At 39.4% G+C, this 27,024-nt stretch overlaps 1 protein-coding gene across 1 annotated transcript in view; it reads right to left on the bottom strand.

Annotated features, from left to right (window-relative positions):
- DDX10 (DEAD-box helicase 10) overlaps window positions 1-27,024 on the bottom strand; it is a 258,829-nt gene that overhangs the window by 196,818 nt on the left and 34,987 nt on the right. The window contains exons 9-12 of the mRNA XM_080643092.1: window positions 25,308-25,392; window positions 7,304-7,405; window positions 6,068-6,155; window positions 1,529-1,617 (exon numbers count right to left, since the gene is read on the bottom strand). Coding sequence (XP_080499218.1) covers window positions 1,529-1,617; window positions 6,068-6,155; window positions 7,304-7,405; window positions 25,308-25,392 — 364 coding nt within the window. The remainder of the gene's footprint in view (window positions 1-1,528; window positions 1,618-6,067; window positions 6,156-7,303; window positions 7,406-25,307; window positions 25,393-27,024) is intronic.

The following is a 27,024-nucleotide window of genomic DNA, read 5'->3' as shown; positions in this document are numbered from 1 at the left end:
ATGTGATGGTGCTACTTGGTTCACTCAAGTGACTGTCAAAATAAGGAACAATAATTCCAGGATATGAGATAGGGAGAAGGATGAGGGCATGTCAGACTGTGCTGCGGAGGCTCGGAGCAGGCGGGGTGTGTGTGTGTGTGTGTTGTGTGTGTGTGTGTGTGTGTGTCTCTCCCTCTCTCTCTCTCTCTCTCTCTCTCTCTCTCTCTGCCTGCTAGGGGCCTGCCCTCAGCCGCACCGCGGAGGCTCAGAGCAAGTGCCCGTGTGTTCTTCTCTCAGGCTCTGGGCTGCGCCTGCGTGTTGTTCTCTCAGGCTCGCCCCTCCTCCTGAGCTGGTTGTGACTGTTATGGAGTCCTGGACCTAATTTGCATATTTCTCTATTTTATATATATATATATATATATATATATATATATATATATATATATATATATATATATATTGCACTCTAACATAGAGAACAGAAAGGAGCAGCTCACCCCGACACAAGTTTTTATTAGACTCATTTTATAAGTAAAAGACACTAAAATTCCTGGAGAACTGGCTAAATATACAGAACTGGCCTTAAAAGTACATATATCATCACAGACTAGGAAATTTCATGCTGAATTTCAAAGTATGATCTACCTCAAGGGTGCTTCTATAGGATATTGTCAGTGCTTTTCCCACAGGTAGAACCCCATTAAAAAATGGATGCTCCTTTATAGCCAAAAATGTTAGGAAAAAATCCTGCAAATACCAAGCCTAAACAAGACCAAGAGTTTTATTTTCAAATAATAGTAACCTCAGTTACTAAACAGGGACATTTTGCCATGGTAACTGTGAGTACCTGTAAGAAAAAACAAGATACAAAGAATATTTAGGCAGTACACAGTATAGAAAACCAATCTAAAAAGAACTGCCCATCCAGTGTGGCTCAGTTGGTTGGGCGCCTACCCATGCACCAAGAAGCTGCAGATTAGATTCCCGGTCAGAGCACATGCCCAAGATTCAGGCTTGATCCCCAGTATGGGTGCGTGCAGGAGGTAAGTGATCAGTATTTCTCTTTCCTTGATGTTTTTTTTCTCTCTCTCCCTCTCCCTTCCTCTCTCTTTAAAATCAATAAAAACATGTTTTTAAAAAGAATAACAAAAAAATAAAATAAAGGAAGAACTGAGGAAGTTATTTGTATCCAAAGCATAAAAAGAACTGTCTATTGTAATCCAGGCCAGCATTTCAGAGAATAAGAGGAATATAAACATTTAAAGATTTCAAAGAACGCTTATCAATTGCTCTCCATCTCCTTTAAGACCATACTATAGGAAAATGCAGGGGATTTATACTTACAAGTAAGTAACTTCTTTCTTATAATAAGAACTAAACGCTCAACTAGTTTTCCGGTTTATAGAATCTTTTTCTCTGCAGATCATTAACAGATTATCTTAATGTAAGGCAGAGTAGTTTAAACTAGGACTCTCTGATAACCAGGTTTCAAAGAAATTCCCTCTAACTTTGAGGATTCACAAATTAAAGCTATAATATGAATACTTACAGGGCATATTCAGGTATAGGTAACTTGCTCACATCAAATATTTCTTTATCCTTCATAAGATATACTGAACGTATATATGAGACAAAACACTGTAAAAGAGGTTTAAATATACAACATATAGTCAGAAATGGAAAATGAATTAAAGCAAGATAAAATTAACCAAAGGGTAAAATTCAACAGTAGTAAAAAACTTCAAAAATAATTGAGCTAGGCCAGCATGGCTCAGTGGTTGAGCATCCACCTATGAACCAGATCATGGTTAGATTCCCAGTCAGGGCGTATGCCCAGATTGTGGGCTCAATCCCTAGTGTGGGGTGTACAGGAAGCAGCCAATCAATGATTCTCTCTCATCATTAATGTTTCTATCTCTCTTTTTCTCTCCCTTCCTCTCTGAAATCAATAAAAAAATATTTTTTAAATAGTTGAGTATATCCCCATTACACACACACACACACACACTACCTTTTAGAACTGTAATACCAAAAGACTTAAGATTTGGTTTCATCAAGCCAACTCAACATAGAATGTCACCTTCTCAAGAAGCTGTTCTAGAAGTTGTTATTATTACTCAGTTGCAATATGGTGTAATGGGGGAAACCACAGGCTTTAGAACAATACAGATGATAATCTGAGCTCCCAATTTTACTCGCTGAGCACGCCTCTTCCTTCTGTCAGTTCCCTCACATATCAGAGATAATAGCACCTTCTACTATGAGAAGTAAATGAGAAAATGTATTTAGAATACCTGGGCTTATCTTCTGGAATGCAGAAAGTGTCAATAAATGCTCATTATTAATAATAACTATTATCATAGTAGTCAATGGATGTTTTCCACCAAAACAGGATTTTACCATTTCTAACTAAATTAAGCTTAATAAAATCATGATAGGAACAAGTTTATTCCTAAAGTTTATTCCTTTTCTATTATAATTTCAAATAGTGCATCATCATCATAATTTCAAGTAATTTGTCATCATGTAATATTTTCTTCTGTTTTGTTTTTATAAAACTACCTTTATGGAAAAAGCTACACAAACCAAAAATTAAACATGGTTCTGATCCTTGGTCAGTTTTTAAAATAAACAGGCAACAAAGATTATGAAACACATCTAAGCAGGCATTTTTATTTTTAGATTAAAATTAATTTTTGTAAATCATATGTAATTTCCACTTATTTCTCAACTTCACATTTTCTCTAACTTTACACTAATCCTTTCTTCAAAACATGTACAGGAATCTTCAAACCATTTTCCCTGTCTACTCAGGCAGGAACAATGGTCCAGCTCAAGGGTAATTTTTTCCCCTACAACCATCAACAAGAAATCACCCCAGTTGCTTATCGTTCTTGTTCTATCCAGATTAAAACTAAAAGCTAGAAAATAACTTCTATGAAACTAGATAGCTTGCTGCTGCTAGCAATACAGTTAAGCCATGCTGTTAAGCCATGAATGAAACCCAATAAATCACATCATTTATTTCAATGTGCTTTCCTATAATCTTTGTTCTGGGAGGCTCATTGTGTGGTAGGTACAAACCAGTGAAACAGCATCCTTCCAGTTTTTCTTATTTCCTGATTCATAACTGAATGGCCTCATGGGTATATGATAAATCACAACATATCAGAATTTATGTATATTATTTTTATATGTACATACTATTTCCAAAGCTTTCAAATGAAAGATTGCACTCCTAGCTTAAAGTATATCTGCTAGACAAAACATGTGCATTCCCAAATATATGCCCTAATAGTACAAGAAAAAAAATGTGTGTAAAGACACTTTACATTTCAGGTGAAATGAGCTTATAGAAGTCCAACTTTGCATAGTTCGTTATTTGGTTTTCTTATATTGTGGAATTAGTATCTCCTGAGTTTATCATGGAAGGTCTGAAGAAAGGAAGACTAAATCAGAGTTTCAGGTCTGCCACTAATAGCCATGTAGCGCTGGACAATTTTTAATTTTCTCAAGGTACTATATACTCATCTATAAAATTAAATCAGAATCACCTACTAATACGTTGTTGGGAAGATTAAAACAGTGCACAAACTGCCTCATAAAAGTCATGTCATGGCTAAGTGCTTAACACATAGTAAGCATTCAACTTCTAGCTTTTATGTATCTGAAGAACAGCGATGATAATTTGATTTAACTGTAAGTTAATTTTTTAAATTTAAGACCTGCTCTTTAAATAAAACTTATTTGTTGAAAATACCCAGTTTCAAAATCATCACATAAAAGCCTGACTACTGCTTGTATTTCCACTTGGGCTCCTCTATTAGGATGCCCTTTCCACATATCCTCTATTTTCTTCCTCCCACTTCATCTATCTGCTGAATAGAATCCAACCTCTGAATCTCTACTCTCTAACTCACTGATGGAGTGCTATGGTAAGTGTAGATGTAGATGGCGAATGTAGATCTCATAACTATGATATAAGTAAGAGTGTTGAAAATGAAGAGCTTTATAACAGACACTCAAATATTTGTCAATCCAAAGAATGGATAGCTGTACTCACAATGCAAATTAATTTCACATCTTCCTTCTCAAAAGAATCTACTGCTAGGGACTCTAAGAACTAAAAAATAAGTTTAACTTACAGTGACACTTCTTTTTTTTTTTTTTAGTTGCTAATCAAGAGAATTTGTAAGTCCTAAAAAGTAATTTAGGAACATTAAATCATATTTACTAGTATAAGTTAAAATCTCATTCCTAAAGACAATTTAACAAGAGTGTTATGCTTTCCAGAAATTCACACTAATATAATTAGAGATGATAATCTTATACTCAAGAAAGTGCAATCAGGAGTTACAGTAACTTTACTGAAGAAATCAAAAGTTGATAACTTTTCAAGTATACTAGAAATCAGGTCACTATGCACTGAAAAATCATCTTTAAGAGGATTTTTTTTTTATGGACAATAGAAATATATAATTTTCCCAAGTCACGACAAGATGTAATTTTTTTTAAAGTTAAAGAATAAACTAAACTTTTTCGTGTTTATTTTTCATTAAAAAACTAGAGGCCCAGTGCACAAAATTCAAGCATGGGTGGTGTCCCTGGGCCTGGCCAGCAATCAGGGCCTATTGGGGCCGTCTCGCCCAGTCCCGATCGGGGCCAGGCCGGCCAGGGTGTCCCAGCTGCCAGACAGGGCCTGCCAGATGGAGCCTGCCAGACAGCGGGAGGGGCAGGGGAGGGATCATGGGAGGTTTGCCGGCAGGGGGAGGCACCAGGGAAGGTTGGCTGGCCATGGGAGGTTGGCTGTGGGAGCACACTGACCACCAGGGGCAGCTCCTGCATTGAACGTCTTCCCCCGTGTGGTCAGTGCGCATCATAGCAACTGGTTGACCAGTCATTCTGGTCATAGCATCATAGCAACTGGTTGACTGGTCGTAATGGTCGCTTAGGCTTTATTTATATATATATATATATATATATATATATATATATATATATATATATACACACACACACACACACACACACACACACACACACATATAATGTATATATGTATATGTATATGTGTATGTATATGCATGTATATAAATGTATATATATACACATATACACACACATATACATACACATATATATATATATATATATGTGTGTGTGTGTGTGTGTGTGTGTATATATATATATATATATATATGTATATATATGTATAGAATACAGGCCTGGTGCCGGGGGGAGGGGCCACTGGCGGTTGGTGGGCTGGCCCTGCCCCCAATGGGGGTGGGGGGCACTGATCGAGGGCATGGCCAGCTGGGGGGAGGGGCCAAGGGCAGTTGGCAGACCGGTCCCACCCCCTGATCAAACTCCCGGTTGAGGAGACAATTTGGATATCAGCCTTTTATGATAGAGGATTTTAATGCTGATAATTGCAGATATTCCCCCTCCCACCCCTTTGTTCACCTCCACCTACTCCCATGCCCCCTCCCTTGGCCTTTACCAAACTATTGTCCGGGTCCATGGGGTATGCATATATGCTCTTTAGCTAATCCCTTCACCTTCTTTATTCAGCCCCCCGCCCCCCCACTCAAGCACTGGCCAGTCTGTTCCATGTATCCATGCTTCTGGTTCCATTTTGTTTGTCAGTTAATTTTGTTCATTAGATTCCACATATTAGTGAGATCACATAATATTTATCTTTCTCTGACTGGCTTATTTCACTTAGCATAATACTCTCCAGGTCCATCCATGCTGTCACAGAGGGTAAGAAATCCTTCTTTTTTTTTTTACAGTTGCATAGTACTCCATTGTGTAAATGTACCATAACTTTTTTATCCACACATCTGCTGATGGGCACTTGGGCTGTTTCCAGACCTTGGCTATAGTAAATAATGCTGCTATAAACAAGAGGATGAGTATATTCCTTCTGATGAGTGTTTTGGGATTAACAGTAAGCTAATCTTATCTAAATATTACACTACTTGAATATCTGAAGCATGCAACCAGAAGTATCAGAAAATGATGAAATTTAACTTTATTATACATACGCTCCATTCCAATAAAGGTATCAGATTCAAAAATGACTTACCCTTTGAGCTCTTTCTTTTAAATCTTGATCTTGAGCTAAAAATGATTCCAGTTTTTTCTGGACATCAATAAGTTTTTCTGGATTGATTCTTTATAACAAAAACATAAAGGTTAAACTAAGACTTCTCAATTTTGGAAACTGAAAATAGTACACAGCATTTTCCTGTTTTCCTTGGTACTTTTAAATTTATAACATTATTTCTCATTTATGAGCCAGATTAGACTGAAATTACTAGACAGAAATTTTATTTTCTTGCTTATTAATAATGCAGGAAAAAGAAATCAAAGATCTCTAAACATCCCATGCTGGGTGAGTGAAAGACACTAAGTTTAAGAATACAATGTGATTGGTAACTTCTTAAGTCTATAAAGTTAAAAGTAGCCTTTTATGGGAGATGATGGATCATCACTGAAATCGAATAAATGAAATCTACTGTCATCTGTGTATTTCCATTTTCAGTCAAATATCACAAAACCAACTTCAAATAAACAAGTCAACAATGGATATTATCATTTTCCTTATCTGGATATTAGGCACAATATAAAAGAAGTGTTACTTAACTCTGCCCAGGTAGGCTACAGGAATAAATGAAATTCTTACAAGAGTATGGGTTTCACAAAAGAAACCCCCCTTGTTTTCTTGATTTTTAGACTGAACCACTTTGTTCCTGCAAGTCTGAGGTGATGACAGATGGTAGTAGATGAGGTGGTTTTACTTAGTTTTTTAATTACAGAAAATTTCAAAATACACAAAGGTAGACAACTTTTACTCAGATTCAACAATTATCAACTCAGCCAATCTTTTTTCATCTAAACTCCTTCCCACTCCTGCCGCCAATTAAACAACCTTCCCAATTGTTTTCCTCCAAATAAACGCTAAGGTGTTTCAAAGACTCCAATACAAGTGAGCTTCTGTTCAGTTCTGCTAACACTCAGTATAAATATCTTCAATGATAGGGGAACAGAATCCTCTGAAATAGACAAACCACCTTAAAAAATGGCATCCAAGAGATTTAATCCTTTCAACCATCAATGTCTCCTGAAGCTAACAAGTTCTATTTTTCATCTTATTTTATCCACTAAGAGTCTTCTGTAAAAGTTAAAAACAAACAAAGAAATCACAAACCAGACAACAGAATAGATTAGAGGGAGGAGGGAATTGGGCACACATAAGCAAGCATAATAATGTCATGCCTTTGTTACCCTGACAATCCCATCATCATACCAGTTGTCTTACCTGATTTCCTTCACAGGCACTTTCCTCTGGAGGAGCTGCTGCACCATCCCTTTCTCTTCTGAGGGCAGCAAAATTAGTAAAGCTTCCCCATCCTCTTTATACCTAAACAAAAAAACAAAACCTGCATTTTATATTTTAACAGTTTGATGAACAGGCAATATGGAAGCAAGTTCACCTAGTCTGTATATATAAAAGGCTAGCGACCGAATGGTGGAACGACCAGAATGACTGGTCAAACAGTCACTGTGATGCACACTAACCACCAGGGGGCAGACGCTCAATGCAGGAGCTGCCCCCTGGTGGTCAGTGTACTCCCACAGTAGGAGCACTGCTCGGCTGACCGGGATGAGTGGCTGCTCCCACAGCAGGAGCAGCCAGCAGCAGGCCCAGGGTGAGGCCGAGTCTCTGCACCTATCAAATACCTTAGACAATCTAGACCAGGGGTGGGCAAACTTTTTGACTCGAGGGCCACAATGGGTTCTTAAACTGGACCGGAGGGCCGGAACAAAAGCATGGATGGAGTGTTTGTGTGAACTAATATAAATTCAAAGTAAAGGAGCGGAGAGGAGAGCAAGAGAACCGGATAGAAGAGCCGGATCCGGCCCGCGGGCCGTAGCTTGCCCACGGCTGATCTAGACTCTGGCCTAACCCCACCAGCTGATACAGGCCCTCTAAGGTGTGTTCTAAAAAGAGTGCAGGGAGCTGGCATAGGCAGATGGCAAGAGGAGATGTGACTGTGGACCCTCAGGGGAGGCTGTCCTGATTTCTGAAGATCCTGGAGCATGGCTGCCCTGAACATCCCTGATGGTGTCACCAACCTGGCATCACACATCAAAGATATTTACCAAGTGGCTTTGGGGTGCCAAGCTCTCCGCCAGTTTCCTCCAGAACACAGAACACGCCGTTACTCAAGACATTACCCCAAAATATCAGCTCAGACTAACTTCCCCATTCAACAGCCGCTAAGAGGACGGGTCCACAGCTGCTCAGCTGACTGGGATGAGCGGTGCTCCTGCAGCAGGCCGATCCCCGCAGGCTACGCCCCCCACCAGTGCACAGATCTGTGCACCAGGCCTCTAGTCTATATATATAAAAGCCTAAGCGACCGAACAACCGAATGACCAGTCGACCAGTCCCTGTGACACGCACTGACCACCAGGGGGCAGACACTCAATGCAGGAGCTACCCCTGGTGGTCAGGGCGCTCCCACAGTGGGAGCGCCACTCAGCTGATTAACGGGTGCCAGATGCTGGGCTTATAGCTGGCAAGCACAGCTGTGGCAGCCCAAGCCTCTCCCACCTCTGCGGCAGAGCGCTACTGAGCGGCAGCAGCAGCAACAGGCGCAGCAGGGCTGGGATGAGCGCCAGCGGCATGGCCACCCGCCGCTTTGCGCACTATTACATCCCTCAGGGGATGTCGGACTGCCCCAAGGGGTTCCAGACTGTGACAGGGCGCAGGCCAGGCTGAGGGACCCCACCGGTGCACAAATCCGTGCACAGGACCTCTAGTTAGTAAATATTAGGAGTATCATTTTTTAAAATAATTCTTTATTGTTGAAAGTATTACAAATATCCCCTTTTCCTCCCATTGACACCCTCATCAGCCCCCACCCCCCACCCCAAGCCTTCACCACCCTATTGTCGGTGTCCATTGGTTATGCACATATGCATACAAGGTCTTTGGTTGATTATCTCCCACCCACCCAACCTCCCCCACCTTCCTTCTGAGATTCTGCACTCTGTTCCATGCTTCCATGTCTCTAAATCCACTCCATTCATCAGTTTGTTACTTAGATTCCACATGAGTGCAATCATGTGATACCCGTCTTTCTCTGAATGACTTATTTCACTTAGCATGATACTCTCCAGTTCCCTCCATGCTGTCACAAAGGATAAGAGACCTTTTTACTGCTGCATAGTATTCCATGGTATAAATGTACCACGGCTTTTTTATCCACTCATCTACTGATGGGCACTTACTTGGGCTGTTTCCAGATCTTAGTTATTGCAAATCATGCTGGTATGAACATAGGGGTGCATACATGTATTTCTTAAAATATATTCCTAGAAGTGGAATCACTGAGGCAAATGGTAGTTCCATATTTAATTTTTTTAGGACACTCCATACTGTTTTCTATATTGGCTGCACCAATCTGCATTCCCACCAGCAGTGTACAAGGGTTTCCTTTTCTTCACATCATCTCCAGCACTTGTCATTTGTTGATTTGTTGATAGTAGCCACTCTGACAGGTGTGAGGTGATACCTCATTGTTGTTTTAATTTGCATCTCTCTGATGATCAGTGACTTTGGGTATTTTTTCATGTCTCTTGGCCATCTGCATGTCCACTTTGGAGAAGTGTCTATTTAGATTCTTTGCCCATTTTTTAATTGGAATGTTTATCTTCCTTTTGTTAAGCTGTATGAGATCCTTATATATTTTGGATATTAACCCTTTATCAGATGTATCATTGCCAAATATGTTCTCCCATACAGTGGGCTCCCTTTTCATTTTGTTGATGGTTTCTTTTGCTGTGCAGAAACTTTTTATTTTGATGTAGTCCCATTTGTTTATTTTCTCCTTAGTTTCCTTTGCCCTAGAAGAATTATCCGTAAACATATTGCTATGAGAGATGCCTGAGATTTTGCTGCCTATGGCTTCTTCTAGGATTTTATGGTTTCCCGACTTACATTTAAGACTTTATCCATTTTGAATTTATTCTGGTGTATGGTGTAAGTTGAAGAATACCATTTTTTTTTTTTTCTGTGGCAACAAAAAAACTGGGACTCTGAATACCTTTTTCAAATTTTCCTCACTAGCTAGAATTCCTAGTGACTTTGTTGCTATACTACAATAGAAGATCTAGATACTAAGAAACAAATCAATTAAAAAGAATTTTTTTAAAATCCTCACTCAAGGATATGTTTGGAGAGAAGAGAGGGAAAGAGGGAATGAGAGAAAAAGGGAGGGAAGAGGAGGAGGGAGGAAGGGAGAGAGGGAGAGAGGGAGGGAGGGAGGGAGGGAGGGAGGGAGGGAGGGAGGGAGGGAGGGAGGGAGGGAGGGAGGGAGGGGAGGGGAGGGGAGGAAGAGATCGGTTGCCTCCCATTAATGTCCCAACTGGGGATTGGACCCAAAATTTCTTGGTGCATGTGACAATGCTCTAACCAACTGTGTCACCTGGCCGGGGCTAAAAAGAATTTCTTAAATAGCTCTATACCTACAGCAAGGAGACAATTTCTCATTTAAGCCACTAGAATGTTGTAATAAAATTAACCATTTAATAAACATGGAACCCAGTACATTAAGGAAATCTAATCATCTTCCTAGGGATTTGGCTAATAAGAAATGTATATCTACCCAGTGAAAAACTTGTCTCCAATCCATGTACTTCTTCTCCCTTACCTAGTAAAACCTTATTTCATGCTGTATCATAATAAATTTCTATATAAACAGGCCAAAAGGCACCCACAGTTACTTAAGCTTCTTGTACTACTTGACTACAGATTTCCCTGATACTTTAGTGTCAGCTATTACATGCAAGCAGTAAGACAGAATGGAATTGGGTATTTATGGAAATTTTTTAACGACCCAAAAGAAAAAGTAATCTCAAAGCATTCCCTTCAGGTTTTCATTCCATAAAATAAGAGAGCAAGTTTTTACAGTTAACCAAATAAACAATTTACTGAAATACTGTGGCAGGAATAAACTGAAGAACACAAAGAAATATAAGATGAATATCCCTATCTTCAGTGATATAACAATCTAGTTAACTAGAAAACACTCACACACGCAAAATTTAAAAAAAAAAAAAAAAAGCCCCAAAATGGTAAATGAGTATCAAAGAACTACCACAGGCAATAAATGCCATGAACTCAGAAGTGCAAAGAGACCACTCATGGTTAGCCAGAGAAAAACAGAAGCACAGCAGATTGACTCTGAGGTGGGCCCTGAAAACAGAAAGAAAAAAAAACTAAGGAATCCCAAACGGGGAGAATGGCATGAACAAAGGAATGAACTGGAAAATACGAGGCAAACTTAGAAAGCAATTCAAGCAAAGCCAGTACATGTAAGTAAACAGCAGGAAAGGTTGCTAGGAAGACACATTCGAGTCTGGTTTGGGAGAATTCTTGGATGTCTCTGTAGAGAGAGACTGAATACCATCGTATGTAAGCAGAACTTTATCACTGAAAACTGGAGGGAAAACTGACTTTGTTGACTTATTATTCTGTAATACAAAGACTGAAGGGCAATTTTACCTCAAATGTTGACTTCAAAACTCCATTTCAACACATAAAGTGAAACTCCAGTGTAATACCTTTACAGAAGAAGTATGTGCGGGTATATCCTTATGTATACACAGACACATAGAAAAGTATGAAATAAATCAAGACTGTTAAAAGTTTTAAGTTAACTGATAATTTCTTTAAAATTAAGGGGCTACTATATGTTAGGCATTGAAATAGAGTAACAAAACGGACACAGTGCTGGCCGTCATAGAACTAAAAGACCACTACAGACATTAAAACCAGTAGAGAGGTATGAGTGCCACAGGAGACATTCAGGAAACCATGAGACTATACAATGAAGAGCTCTATTGAATTTAGTCTATGAGTCAAGAAAACCTACCTACGGAAATGACTCTATAAGCTGAAACCTAAAGAACAATTAGAAATTAATCAAATATTATGAAGAGTCAATTTTCCAGGGGAAAAAGGCAGCAGTTGAGAGAGTCAAGTTTTATCTTCTTCATGCTTATTTGCTTTTTCTAGGTATTCTAATTGCATGAGTATTAAGCAGGAAGAAAAGAGTAAGGGTGAACATCAAGGTTTACAGTTGTGAGTACGCAAAACAGTTTATCTTATACTAGAGGCCTGGTGCACGAAATTCATGCATGGGGGTGGGTGGTACACTCAGCCCAACCTGGACCCTCTCCAATCCAGGACTGCTGGCTCCTAACTGCTCACCTGCCTGCCTGCCTGATCGCCCTTAACAGACCCCCCCCCCCCCACCGCCAGCCTGATCGCACCTAACTGCCCCCTCTGCCGGCCTGGTTGCCCCAAGCAGCCTGCTGGTCAGTCGTTTGGTCGTCCCTCACTAACCCTCCTGCTGGCCTGGTCCCCCCCCCACGCAGCCTACTGGTCAGTCGTTTGTTCGTCCCTTGCTAACCTCCCTTCCGGCTTGGTCACCCCCAACAGCCTGCTGTTTGGTTGTTACTGTGAGGGCATCGTGACCAATTTGCATATTACCCTTTTATTAGTATAGATTATTATGTGTTAACTAGAGGCTCGATGCACGAAGATTCCTGCAAGAATGGGCCTTCCTTCCCCTGGCTGCCGGCACCACCTTCGCTTTGTCCCGAGCCGCCTTTCCGCCTTCCCACGCTGCACAGAGGCCTGGAGGGGCTGGGGTGGTGCGGAATGCCTGCGTCCTCACCATGGCGACAACGCAAGCATCCTGCCCTGACCCCAGCCTCTCGGTGCCTGCATATGCAAATTAACCCGCCATCTTTGTTGGGTTAATTTACATACTCACTCCCGATTGGCTGGTGGCGTCACGAAGGTACGGTCAATTTGGATCTTTCTCTTTTATTAGTGTAGATTACTGTATTACTTTTCATACGAACAACTGTAAACGTGCTTTTGACCCACTCTGAATTTACGCCTTTTACTAAGTATATTTCATAACTGAAAATTTAGTACCAAATACCTTCCTCATTGTATTTTAATATAGACTACTATGACTCAAATGTTTCAACCTCATTTCCTATGAAGAAATATGAAATTAAAACATCCCCCTTCACAGTGTTGGACTAAACTAACTCTGAAAGCAGAAATTATTACTGTACGAAGTAGTGAGGTAACAGCATGAGCAGACACAATATCTAAGCAACATCACAACTTCTGAGACTATAAGATTTCATCAAGGACCTGGATAAGGGTCAAAAAGGACAGAGACCAGTTAATACTGACCATTATATAGTATACTTAGTAAAATGCCCTCAAGGCAACAAGACTGGGGGTAAAGTTGATAAAAAAGCTTGTTTTGTGTGGCCCAAAGAACAATCAAAATGAAGGGAGATTCGTGGGTTGAGGATAAAAAACCCTTCAACACCCTATAACCAAATGCAGACATGGAAAGAAAAATCAATAAGCCCGCGACTCTATATAGGGTCAGACTATAGCTAAGGGTAAAGAGAAAGATCTAGAACATCAAAAAAGTCATCCACTGAAGGTCTCTGATCTTTAGACTGACTCATAAACAAGAAGAATAATCTAATTATCTACATCTATCTTATCTACCCATTGGTGCTCCCAAGAAGAATCTGGGAGAATGAGTCATGATTAAAGTCACAAGAGGGCCATAATCAAACCTTTCAAAATTATAGCTAACAGAATCTATAGTAATAAAAGCCTAGGTGGTCCTCACACCCTCGAGTAATGTCGCCACAAGATGGCCACCACAAGATGTCCGCACGCATGGGGGGATCAGACAGGCAGAGGAGGGCTGTTGGGGCAATCAGGCCAGCAGGGGAGGGCAGTTAGGGGTGATCAGGCCGGCAGGGGAGAGCAGTTAGGGGCAATCAGGCAGGCAGACAGAGAGGTTAGGGGCAATCAGGCAGGCAGGCAGGTGAGCAGTTAGGAGCCAGCGGTCCTGGATTGCGAGAGGGATGTCCGACTGTCAGTTTAGGCCCGATCCCACACAAATTTCGTGCACCAGGCCTCTAGTGTGTGTGTGTGTGTGTGTATGTATATATATATATGTGTGTGTGTATATATATATATATACATATACATATACATATACATATACATATACATATACATATATATGCGCGCCATACATGGTTAAAACAGACCACAACACTGAAATTTAGAAGGAAAAGATACCCAAAGGAAAATGGGGAAAAATGTCCAAAGTTGAACCCCATAAGGCAAGCATCTAATAAAAAGATCACCAGCCACCCTAACAGGTTTGGCTCAGTGGATAGAGTATCAGCCTGCAGACTGAAGGGTCCCAGGTTCGATTCCAGTCAAGGACATGTACCTTAGTTGTGTGCACATCCCCAGGAGTGGGTGTGCAGGAGGCGGCTGATCCATGTTTCTCTCTCATCAATGTTTCTAACTCTCTATCTCTCTCCCTTCCTCTCTGTAAAAAAAAAATCAATAAAATATATATTTTTTTAATTAAAGAAAAAAAAAAAAGATCACCAGCCATTTTACCTATCTTACATCACACAAGTTTTTCCGGAAGCAACAGAAAGCACAAAGTGTCTCCCACACACCAACACCCAAAAATTTCCAGTAACCTTCTATTTAAAAAATAAAAGCACTTTTAAAAGAAGGCATAAGCACATTTCACTTTTTTTTATGCTTACAAGAATAGTTTATTTACCCATGAGCTAGCTTTTAGATTTCAAAAGCAATATCCAAAGCCCAAGGCTAAGTATATGTATAAAGAGAAATAAATGTTCTTCATAAGAACTACATTTTAAAACTCCATATATTTAGACAAATTATTTTAAGAGACATTCTAGGCACTATATAAAAAGCCCAGAATCTGAACCAACAAAAATCTCATTTTCACCATCAGTATTAATGGCATGTTACATTTACATAACTCTTTAGAATTTATAGAGCTTCATTTTATATTAATTTGCCAAACTTAAAAGCAAGCAATGAAAGAAACAAAAAATAAAGTTCCTGAAATGACAAAGGGAGTGTAGGGGTGGCACGCTGATCACTATATATCAGAGAACTATAATTTCCAATTCATTGCTTTTTTCAACTCTACCTGAATTCCCTCCAGAAAGAAGGATCCTCAATAGATTGATCACGATTTTCTGCTATCAGGAAACTACCTCTACACCCTAGAGCACACTAGTATTTATAACTATAATAGGAGATCCAGATCTATTGGATCCCAATGGTAATTCTTCCATTTGAAATAATAGCAATTGTTTGCCTTCTAGCCAAGAACTACTAATCCTCAATTACTCCCATTCAGATTCCCCACCACACACTCTGTTCCAGTTGAGTCTGTAAATACCCTTTGATTTTGATCATCCATACCTTTACTGATAAGAGCATGATCTGGCATGGTTCACAACCATCTAGCCACCCTCAGTTCTCCAAGCTTGGCTGGTTCTCCAGGTGAATAATCATAAAATAATGTATTTAGAATAATTCCATTATTATAATTTTTTTAAAATGCACAAACATATATAAAAAACTTTCTAGGTGGTAGGATTTGGGTGTTTAATTGTTTTGCCATTGTCTAGAATTTGTATAGTGAATAAGCATTACTTTTATAATAAAACAAGTTATTAAAACCAAGTAAAAAACTGTATATGCTTTTAACAATCTACATTTTTTGTATCAGTCTTACCTCATTAACACATCCTAGTTCTGCCAATATTAGCATATTTCCTTATTCTGACCATTACCTTTGAAGACATGTATGAATTTGCCTTCCATACCTAACATATACATCATTTATACCTAAAATCTGGTCACTAAATATTTGGTGCATGAAAAAATATAAACGAACCACCAGGAGTTGCATTAGTACAGCAATTTTCAACCAGCACGCCACAAGAATTTTTAAAACATGCCATACCTATTTAGTCAAGGGCACTGATGTCTTTCCCCTCAGATTGTCAAATAAAAAAATGACAACAGCCAACACAACAATAGCTGTTTGGTGTGAATGAATCAAAATTGTACCTATTTTTAGTCAGATCAGCAAAAAAATATACTTTTTGGTATCCCACAGAATTTTAGTAATTAGTTTATGTGTACCATGAGATGAAAATTGCTGTATTTAGTAGATAAAATACTGGATTTGGGGTTAAAAGAACTAATTTCAAATCCCTATTGTACTATTTATAACCCTGGATAATGAGTCATTTTATCACTGTACATCACTTTTTAAAAAATATATATTTTTATTGATTTCAGAGAGGTCACTTTTTAAAAAGTATATATATTTTTATTGATTTCAGAGAGGAAGGGAGAGGGAGAAAGAGATAGAAACATCCATGATGAGAGAGAATCATGGACTGGCTGCCTCCTGCACACCCCACACTTGGGATCGAGCACACAACCCAGGCATGTGCCCCGACCAGCAATCGAACCATGACCACCTGGTTCCTAGGTCAATGCTCAACCACTGAGCCACACCGGCTGGGCATTTTTATCACGTTTTTTTATTTATAAGTTACACAATGTGAATGAAATGATCCAGGTCCTTTTAGGAGCTAAAATTCTATCCCTGCAACTACTAATATACTAATCACTGTTCTCAATACAAGTCTGATCAAGAGTTAGAGAAATGGAGACAACTGTTGGTCACACTCTGCTGTTCCACAGCTCTTCTCTCTTTTTTTTCCCCTCCCTATATCTGCTATTCTCCCTGTGCCTCAGCCTTACCTGTGGCAACCAGCCCCAACAGTTCCTGCCTCTGTGGGAGAACAGTGCAGCCAGCCATGCAGACAGCGATCCATAGGCATCAGAGTCCAACTGTTCTGTTACTCCTGCTCAACATGGTACAAAGGAGAGCTTATTCCCGGAAAAAAAAAAAGGGGGGGGGGGTATCTCTGACTCAGAATATCTAAGACTTACACTAGATTTAAAAAAGAAAAAGACAGGGAAACACAGAAACACCCTGGGAAAAATAAAATCATCTGCAGCTGAAGATCATGAAAACATGAACAAGTATACCACAATAGGCTCAACAGTTTGACAAATGAAGTTCACTGTCAAATAACTGGAAAGAAACCAAGCTGGTTAATGTGTATTGCATGGAAAGCTTCTAAAAAAATAAATAAGAACAAAGATTTATGGCATTCACAGGACAAATGTAGAAATCATTAAACACTATCAACTATCTCCAGAAAAGAAAAATTCTAAGACTTTTTTATAGATTTAGGAAAAAAAAAAAAGAAAACCCATTTTAAAGCAGTACTGATACCACCTGAAATTATACTTTCAGGAAACTGAGTTAGCTACAATTAACCCCATTTTACAGGAGCGGAAACTGAGGCTTAAAGAAATTAATAACTTTTCCAAGGGTACACAGCCATCTGATGACAGAGCCAAACCCAAGTTTCTTGAATTTTAAGGAGAGTGTTTGATCAACTATGCGATATGTGTCTCTCACAGTCCAAATAAAGAAGGAAAAAAAATGCATATATTTTAGTGCATGATCACAAATTGTAGCAAATTGAAGCTATCTACCTTCTTTCTCCAAGGACCTGGCTTTCATGAAGTCTAGAAGCCCTGCATGAGAAGAGTAGCCACTAAAGTTCATTAAGTAAAAACAGCTGCTCTGGGCACACTAGAAGAATGTGAACTGTGTCTGAAAAGACCCCAGTATAACGCCAGCACTGGTGCTTCCTGAGTGAGCTTGGAGACATTTAACCTCATAATCTCTGAGGAAGAGTTCCCTAATAAGATCTCTTCCATAAGGCTATCATAAAAGCTAAATGAGTCCATTCATTTATTCACTCGGATATTTCTTGAGTGTTAGGAAGTGGCTAAAGCTATAATCCAAGCATTCCCCATGTGGATGCAGGGGAAGGGAAGAGTCTTCCTGGCTTCAAAAAATCCTATCTAATAAAAGAGTAATATGCAAATTAACAATCACTCCACTGCACCAGCCAGCCACGCCCACCAGCCAACCAGGAGTGAATATGCAAATTAACCCCAACCAAGATGGCTGCAGCCACGGAGCGAACAGGAGGGAGGCTTGGGTTTCCCCGGCGATGGAGGAAGCCAAGCTTTCCGCACACCCTGGCAGGCCCAGGCCTCCACTCATGGCTACAAAGTTTCAATTATAGAAGATAAATAAATCCCAACAGAAATGGCTGCCACCACGGAGCAAGCAGAAGGCTTGGCGCCGCTCCAGGCTACAAAGTTTCAATTATAGAAGATAAATAAATCCCAGATACCAGTGCCTCCGCTTGGGTCGCCGGGGGGCATGGCTGGCCTTCAAACCACCACAGGCCCCTCGCCCAGGCCGCCCCACGCCCCAAGGGAACCCCAACCCTGATCCAGGACACCCTTCAGGGCAAACCAGCTGCCCCCACCCACGCACCAGGCCTCTATCCTATCTAATAAAAGAGTAATATGCAGATTGACCATCACTCCAACACACAAGATAGCTGCCCCCATGTGGTCAAAGATCCTGCCCCCATGTGGACACAAGATGGTCGCCACAAGATGGCCAGCAAGGGAGGGCAGTTGTGGGCAATCAGGCCAGCAGGGGAGGGCTGTTGGAGGGACCAGGCCTGCAAAGGAGGGTAGTTGGGGGTGATCAAGCCTGCAGGAAAGGGCAGTTAGGGGTGACCAGGCCAGCAGAGGAGGGAAATTGGGGGTGACCGGGCCTGCAGGGAAGGGCAGTTGAGGGGGACTCAGGCCTGCAGGGGAGAGCAGTTAGGAGGGACTAGGCCTGCAGGGGAGGGCAGTTAGGGGTGACCAGGCCTGCAGGGGAGGGCAGTTAGGGGCAAACAGGCTGGCAGGGGAGCAGTTAGACGTCAATCAGGCTGGCAGGGGAGTGGTTAGGGGTGATCAGGCTGGCAGGCAGAAGCGGTTAGGGGCAATCAGGAAGGCAGGCAGGCGAGCAGTTGGGAGCCAGCAGTCCTGGATTGTGAGAGGGATGTCCGACTGCCCGTTTAGGCCCAATCCTACTTGGATCGGGCCTAAACGGGCAGTCGGACATCCCTCGAGGGGTCCCAGATTGGAGAGGGTGCAGGCTGGGCTGAGGGACACCACCCCCCCTCGCGCCGTGCACGAATTTCGTGCACCAGGCCTCTAGTAAATAAATAAAAAGCAATACAGTCAGATCTCCTCATAAACATACCAGTGACAGGCCTGCTTGGAAGCAAAACTGGTAAATTTGCTAGTGTGAGAGTAGTCCTCAACTATGAGATGCTATTAACAGGATGTACCAGGTTTGTTGACAGACTATGGATTCAAGAGGTAGGTCGTGACAGTCAGCCTTGTAACTGAGTATACCAATGGCCCTTCTGGTTAAGTGATAAGCCATACCTATCACTTAGAGACTCTGAGTTTAATCTGGGCCAGAGCACACCCTGATGTGCAAGAATGGACCTGTGCGCCTGTGTTGAAAATCCCAGATCTTTTCCTGCCTCATATATACCTCATGATTACCTTTATCCTTGAAATTATTAAAGTTTCATATTAGGTGTATTAGGCAGCTTCTAAAATGGCTCCCAATAATCCAGGCCTCCTAGTATTCACACCCTCGTACTTACCCCCTGACACACACTTAATTGTGCTAATCTGTGTAACCACTAGGATACTACAGATAAGCTGGAGTGTGACTTCCGAGTCCAAGTCATAAAAGACATTGTGGTTTCCATCTTACTCTCCTTTCCCTCTCATTTGCTCTCTCTCTGATGATCCAGCTGCTATGTTGTGAGAAACCCTATGAAGAGGATGACCATGTAGAAAGGAACTGAGAGGCACCTTTGACCAGTCAGTAAGAAATGATCCTGTCAACAAGCTCGGAAAGGGGTCCATCCCCAGTTAAATCTGAAAGTGCTGTGTGACACCTTGACTGTAGCCTAACAACAACAACAACAAAAGAAGATGAAACTTAAGTTTTAATAGATTAAGAACATGTGATTAACCAATAGCCAGAAGACCCAGATGACCCACAGAAACCGTAACATTCAGTTCTTGCTTTAAGTCACTAAATTGTAGGATAACTTGTAAAACTGAAACAGCTAATTAATATATTAGCTAAGATCTCTAATTCATGCATCTGATTTGAGAAATTAGTTGTGTTATATCAAGTGTCCACTACGCAAGCCCTGTGCTAGGCACTCAGAGTACATCACTTAAGTAGACAACCTGCCTTGCCTTTATAAAGCTTATATTCTAGTAAAGAGAACAAAAAGCAAAGTGCTATGAAAAAAAAATAAGAACCAGGTAAGGAGGAGAGGTTGGAGCAGGGTAAGAAAGATAGCCATGTGGATACTTAAGGAAAAAGCATTCCAGAGAAACAGATAATATAAAGATCTAAGACAAAAACATGCCTGGCATATAGAAGAAACAAGACCAGTGTGGAGCATAGGATAATAGGAAGGGGGTTGCACAGTATAAGCCCAGAAAGCCACTGGTTTTTACTCTTGAGTGAAATGGGAAGCCATCAGAGGAGTGACATGATCTGACTTGTGTTTTAAAAAGGATCACTCTGACTGCTATGTTGAGGATAGACAGCAAGGGAGCAAAAGGGAAGTGCCTGGGAAATAATAGACTCCTAAGAAATATCAGCCCCTTTCTCTACCTTGCTAGCTAGACTGGTCACACTCTTCCTTAGCTCCCCAATGCTTCTTTGATGCAAAATAATGGATTGATTTTGCCCTCCTTTTTTTAAGCTTTAAATTCCAGATACCAATAGACAAAGGCAGAAGGCCATGTAAGGAAGTACCAGCCTCTATAAAGGTAGAGTGGGCTGAAACTAGAATCTCTGTAAAGTCTAAACTAATGGAATGAAAGAATTTTCACTAGCAAATATCGTACCTATCTTAAACCTAAGGTACGCGTAGTAAGCTTCAGTAAATTAATACTCATGGAAATTGTCTTCTCACTTTAATTATTTCAATTTACAAACCAATTTAAATTGTTTTCTTCATTATCTGTCTATAAAGTACCAGTATTTTCCAAAAACAACCATCATAAACTCTTGACAAGTTATCACATTAGCAATTTAAAACACTTGCCATCTGTATATTTGCTGCTGAGGATCTATTGCCCATGAGTGTGCAAGGCAAAGAACTGTCCTCTGCTGTCCCCTAGTGGAACCACCTAAATCACTCCCCACAAAATCTGAGAGCCACAAAACACAGCCAAGATAACTAGAGTGGAGCTGGAATATTGCTGGACTAAACTGCTACTCTGGAAAACAAAATAGTTAGTGTGTGTGTGTGTGTGTGTGTGTGTGTGTGTGTGTGTATTCCCATCTTTTATATAGCAACTCCCAATTCCTTATATATAAACAGTTACATGAAGTCCCACCTTTTACCCACAGACCCTCACTCCCCAAATGAAAGCATTTTGAAAGTGAGGAGTATCTGATATATACCTATTTTCTATTCCCAAATCTTTATTTTCAACTGGGCTTTTTTATAAGTGGAAGAGCCTGATTTTTTGAGTAACAAACACTACAAACCCTAAAGATAATCACATTTAAGAAGTAAGAAAGTATCACAGGATACAGTTTTATAAAACTAGATTTGGGTCCCTTGCCTCATTTGTTTCTAAAGGAGATTAACCACTATGTTAAAAGGGATATGGATGATTAAGGAAAATGGGGGATTTTTCTCAATTGCTAAAGATCAAAAGAACTTTAGACAGGTGAATAAATTAAAAATTGAAATAGAATAAGTACTTTAAGGCAACAAGTACCTGAATCACCCTTTTCACTTAGCTAAAACACAGAAAAGAAAAAGAAAACTAATTTTCCAAACTTTATTTTGCCACAAAGCACTAAGTTCACTTATCTATATTCATGTCATTGTTCAATTCCAAAAGCAAATGCTATCTGGCAACCTGGTTTTAATTATAGCATATACACAAGATTTTAATTAATTTCAAATTTTAATTTAGCCTTTATTCAATTCAATTATCCAGGCTCATGGCCTAAGAAATTTTCTAATTATCTCTAAACCCATTAATGGCAACTTTTAAATGGCAATTTAGTCAATTTTTATTAAATTGACAAAGAAAAATAAGCATTACATATCCTAAACCTTTCCTCTCACTATACATCTAAAAGTGTCAATTCAAAGTATTTTTAATTGGTTATGAAGGATCAAGCAGGCTTGTACTTTAAAAATTAATGACCACATTAGAAATTGCATTAAAAAAATAGTTTTTCAAATTAGTACTCTCTCTCTTAAAATACAATCAATTGTGATGCTGTTCTACCTCCTCCACAGCTCCACAGTCATTAAGACCAATTTCATGTTCACCATGGTATGTTGAACTACATAATATTTTTTTATTTTTCATTTTTTATTGATTTCAGAGAGTGAGGGAGAGAGAGAATGCAAGAGAAACATCAATGAGAAGAATCACTGATTGGCTGTCTCCTACACACCCTCTACTGGGGATTGAGCCCACAACCCGGCATGTGCCCTGACCGGGAATTGAACCATGACCTCCTGGTTCATAGGTCAACACTCAATCACTGAGCCACACCAGCCAGGCTCAACCACATAACATTTTTAACAACTTCTCCAGGAAACAAGAATCCTGAAACATTTGCCCTTCATGAACATTTTCCTGATGCACTAAAATGTCCAATAATCTTCATATAGGAGGAATAATTTCAAAACATTGCTAAATGTATTCTATAAAGGAATTAGTTTGCCCTGCCCATGTCAACACTAATGGCACATCTAAAAAGCCTGCTTACTCCTGATCCAATATGCTAATGAGAAATCAGACCCAACTTTATCTACCTAGAGGCCCACAAGACCACAAAATGCAAATGTGTACATGGGCACCTGTACAAATTCATACTTATTACACATTTGTTGAGAATTAAACAATAGAGAAACATTCATTCCAACAACCACAACTAAAAATTTCTGAATATCTCACTATGAAAGATAATCTGAACATGTACCCAATGCATCAGAGACACTGAAGCACAATGTACCATCTCATAAATGAGAAAACAAGGCTGCTATTCTACCTAGGTCATTTACTTAGATCCCATTAAAAACAATGTTGTCATTCTAAGATAAGTTTGTCTAAATGTAGAACAGAACCCAGTTCTAACCCCACTGCTTATTCAAATTATATAACTGCAATAAAAAGACATACTTTGAACCCTTTAATACATAAATCCTATTTATAAAAAGTTTTACCTTTCACTCTTATACTATGCTCTCCTTTAATGGTGGTCAAAAGAAAAGCACTTAAGTGATGAGACCTTGACTAAAGCCCATGTTTAATAGCCCATGGGCTAAAAGTGAGCCAAATGAAAAATGTTTGAACAGTCAAACATTTTATGATAATCAGAAAACAAAGAGAAAGAAAGAGCTCTACTTCTTAGGCTGTAGAAGAATATGAAAAACCTTCACTTATGCTGAAACAAACAACAGAATCAAACAAAAAGATAAAATTTCTTTAAAGCCATGAGAACTGTGGACACAAAGAAATGTAAAAGTAAACACCAAAGGGACTTCATAGATAAACAAGAGACAGAAGACAATTGGGCCACTTACTGAAGGAGATGCAGGGCAAATGGAGAGCAAACCGCTGAAGAATGAGTCTCTGCTTGGATGAGTATTCCAATATTGGTCTAAAGACCCTGCCATCCCTAGGGAATCACTGAAAGTTCGTGGCTTAAAAATCTGAAGTGACTGTTGTTCCAGTTAGTGTCTCTTCCATCATGAAACATCAGTGCCTCATTGACGTCCACATTATAAATACTCGTTTATCCAGTTTTGATGAGAAAGTGGTAACAAAATGGAAAACCAAAATAAAAATAGTCCATCTGTGGCTAATCATAATTAATCGTAACTCTATTATGGTTATTATTTTGGCTGTTTCTAATTCTTAACCATCACAAATATCAGTAAAATGAACATCTTTACTGAAACTTTTTCCTTCTCCCTATTTTCTTAATATATTTTATTGATTTTTTACAGAGAGAAAGGGAGAGGGATAGAGAGTTAGAAACATCGATGAGAGAGAAACATCGATCAGCTGCCTCCTGCACAACCCCCACTGGGGACGTGCCCGCAACCAAGGTACATGCCCTTGACCGGAATCGAACCCGGGACCTTTCAGTCCGCAGGCTGAAGCTCTATCCACTGAGCCAAACCGGTTTCGGCTCCCTATTTTCTTAAGATCAATTTCGGGATATGGAGTTACTGAGTCAAAAGGAAGAACTCTTAAGACTTTTGGTAAGTATTACAAAATGCTATCCAGAAAGATGCTAACCATTCACAGTTCTACCCGCAGCATACATATTCCAACTTCACTGCAACCTCAATAGCAAAGAGATTTGTTATTCTTTTCATTCATTTAGATACCTTTCTATGCCATTTACTCCCAAATGATTATGACTTTGCTATATTCTTTTCCAGATAGTTTCCCCGCCGCTTGTTAGCACTTGTTCATTTTACTGATAATTGTGATGGTTAAGAATTGGAAACAGCCAAAATAATAACCACAATAGGGTTATGATTCATTATGATTAGCCACAGATGGACTATTTCTTTGGTTTTCCATTTTATTGCCACTTTCTTTCTCATCAAAACTGGTTAAGCGAATATTTATAATGTGAACGTCAATGAGACATTGATGTTTCATGATGGAAGAAACACTAACTGGAACAACAGTCACTTCAGATTTTTAAGCCACCAACTTTTAGTGATGTTTTTATTGGGGAAAAAGGGGGACATATATGAAAAAGGGAATATTTGGGAGTAGCCTCCAGCAATGTCTAATTTCCACACTAGGGGGAGAAAAAAGAGAGAAATCTACAACTCAAAACTACCTTGCCTCTTAGGGCCGATACCATAGAAAGTAAGAGTACAGATCTAGACTAGAGGAGTCAGACTGCCTGGATTAGAATCCTGGGGCTGTGTGTCTTCAAAAAATTGTTTAACTGCTCAAAGACTTAATTTCCTTCTCTGAAAATAGATATTAAATAACAGTTCTATACCTCACTGAGGGATCATTAGGATTCAGAGAGATGATGTTCAGTGAGCAGTTCTTGTAAAAAGTTTAGTAAGTAAACAAAGTTAGAACAAAAAAACTAAAATAAGATTTTCATTGATTTTTCGCAGCAGTAATCAAGTCTCAGCCATAGTGACTTACAACAGCTGACCAGATGTTCTCAAACTACACCATAAAAATGCCCAACTATACTCACTTGCCTGAATTCTTTGTCTGCATTTCAGGGAGCATAGTTTTTTATTTAGATAGCACCAAGAGCAAAGAAATGGGCCAGCACACTTACCTAGCAGTTCTACCTGCACGGTGAATATATGTGTTGGCATCTTCAGGACAATCAAACTGAAGAACCCAATTCACAGCTGGGAAATCTGTACAGAAAGAATGTCAAGGTAGAAAATCAGTTTTAAGATCTGCTCTGCTGCACTATTTTTATTTTACAATATTGCTTGCTAGGACTTTCTGTCACATCAAACTGATAGCTATAATCTGTGGACTCTTAAAAATAAAATTAATTGCATGAACCAAGAGATAATAAACACTTCTTTGACAAAGTGAGCTAAAATTAATGACAGTGTTTGAATGTGAAAATTATTTCTTATCTGACACAGCAGAGACAGACAGCTTTGTGTTACACAAATAATGAAATATCCTGATATTTAATAACCTAAAAGAACCAGTTCTCATGGGCTCCTAGTGAACCATAAAACTGGTTTCTAAATTTAAATAAAGGTTTACTTTTCCTGCTATTCCCGTCTCCATTCGAATTAAGTCCCTCTCCCAATTTCCTGGCAATAATTACTCCATATATATTTCTGGCTACATAAGTTTCCATTCATTTCCAGAGATTTTGCTCTCAATTCCTTAATGCACATTCTCCTACTATCTTTAGTCATTTAGAAACTTTGCTATGAGATTTTCAGACCACCTTCTATCATAGAGGAAAGGACTGAGCACTTTAAAAAAAAAAAAAAAAAAAAAAAAGATGGGAGTAACAGGATAAAGAGGTAACAAAAGGAAATCTTTAGCCCAGCCGATGTGGCTCAGTGGTTGAGCGTGGACCCATGAACCAGAAGGTCACAGCTCAATTCCCCGTCAGGGCAAATGCCTAGGATAGATTTGGGTTTGATCCCTAGTAAGGGGCATGCAGGAGGCAGCTAATCAATGATTCTTTCTCATCATTGATGCCCTTCCTCCCTCTCCCTTCCTCTCTCTCTGAAATCAATAAAAATACATTTTTTAAAAGCAAATCATGAGATAATTTCTAAACTTGACAAATTAAGAATTGACAGTATAAGATTGTTACTCCAAAATATAAAACTAAATGTCAAAAGAAGAAATAGCAGATTGAAATAATTGCTTTTTGAAGAGTGAGGAGGGGTAGAGTAGGAACTGATTTGTCTCATAACTCATTTTTACCCATATGTGTATGTTGCTCATTAAAATAGTAAAATAATTTAGAAAAAACTAAGAATAAAAGAAAGTTTAAAAACGATACTGGTGTAGTCTAAAGAATTTCTTAAACATTTACATAAGAATAGAGCTTCAGATTATTCTTTGTAATAAAAACATAAACTTAAATGTCCTTTACTCCAGGAATGGATAAATTCATGCTATGATATACTCTACAAAATACACTGAATCTTTGCACATTAACATGGAAAGGCTTTAAAAGCAAGTCATAGACTAGTTTAATATCACTGATGCAAAGTTTTTAAACACCCAAGAAAGTACATGCTATTTATGAATACATTCATCTAAACTTTTTAAAATAAACTAGAACAAAGGTTCTTGACATTTTTTGTGGCATATCTGAAACCTATAGACCCCTTTTTTAAAAATAATTCTTTATTCTTGAAAGTATTACATATGTCCCCTTTCCCCCCGCCCCCCCCATTGGCCCTCTCCAATTCCTCCAGGTCTTCACCGCCCCATTGTCCATGTTATGGACCCTTTTTCAATGTATAAAGTAAAACATATAGGACTATAAAAGAAAAATTATA

Source organism: Plecotus auritus (assembly GCF_963455305.1).
Source record: "Plecotus auritus genome assembly, chromosome: 9".
Taxonomy (NCBI): domain Eukaryota; kingdom Metazoa; phylum Chordata; class Mammalia; order Chiroptera; family Vespertilionidae; genus Plecotus; species Plecotus auritus.
This window is presented reverse-complemented; position numbering and strand designations above follow the sequence as displayed.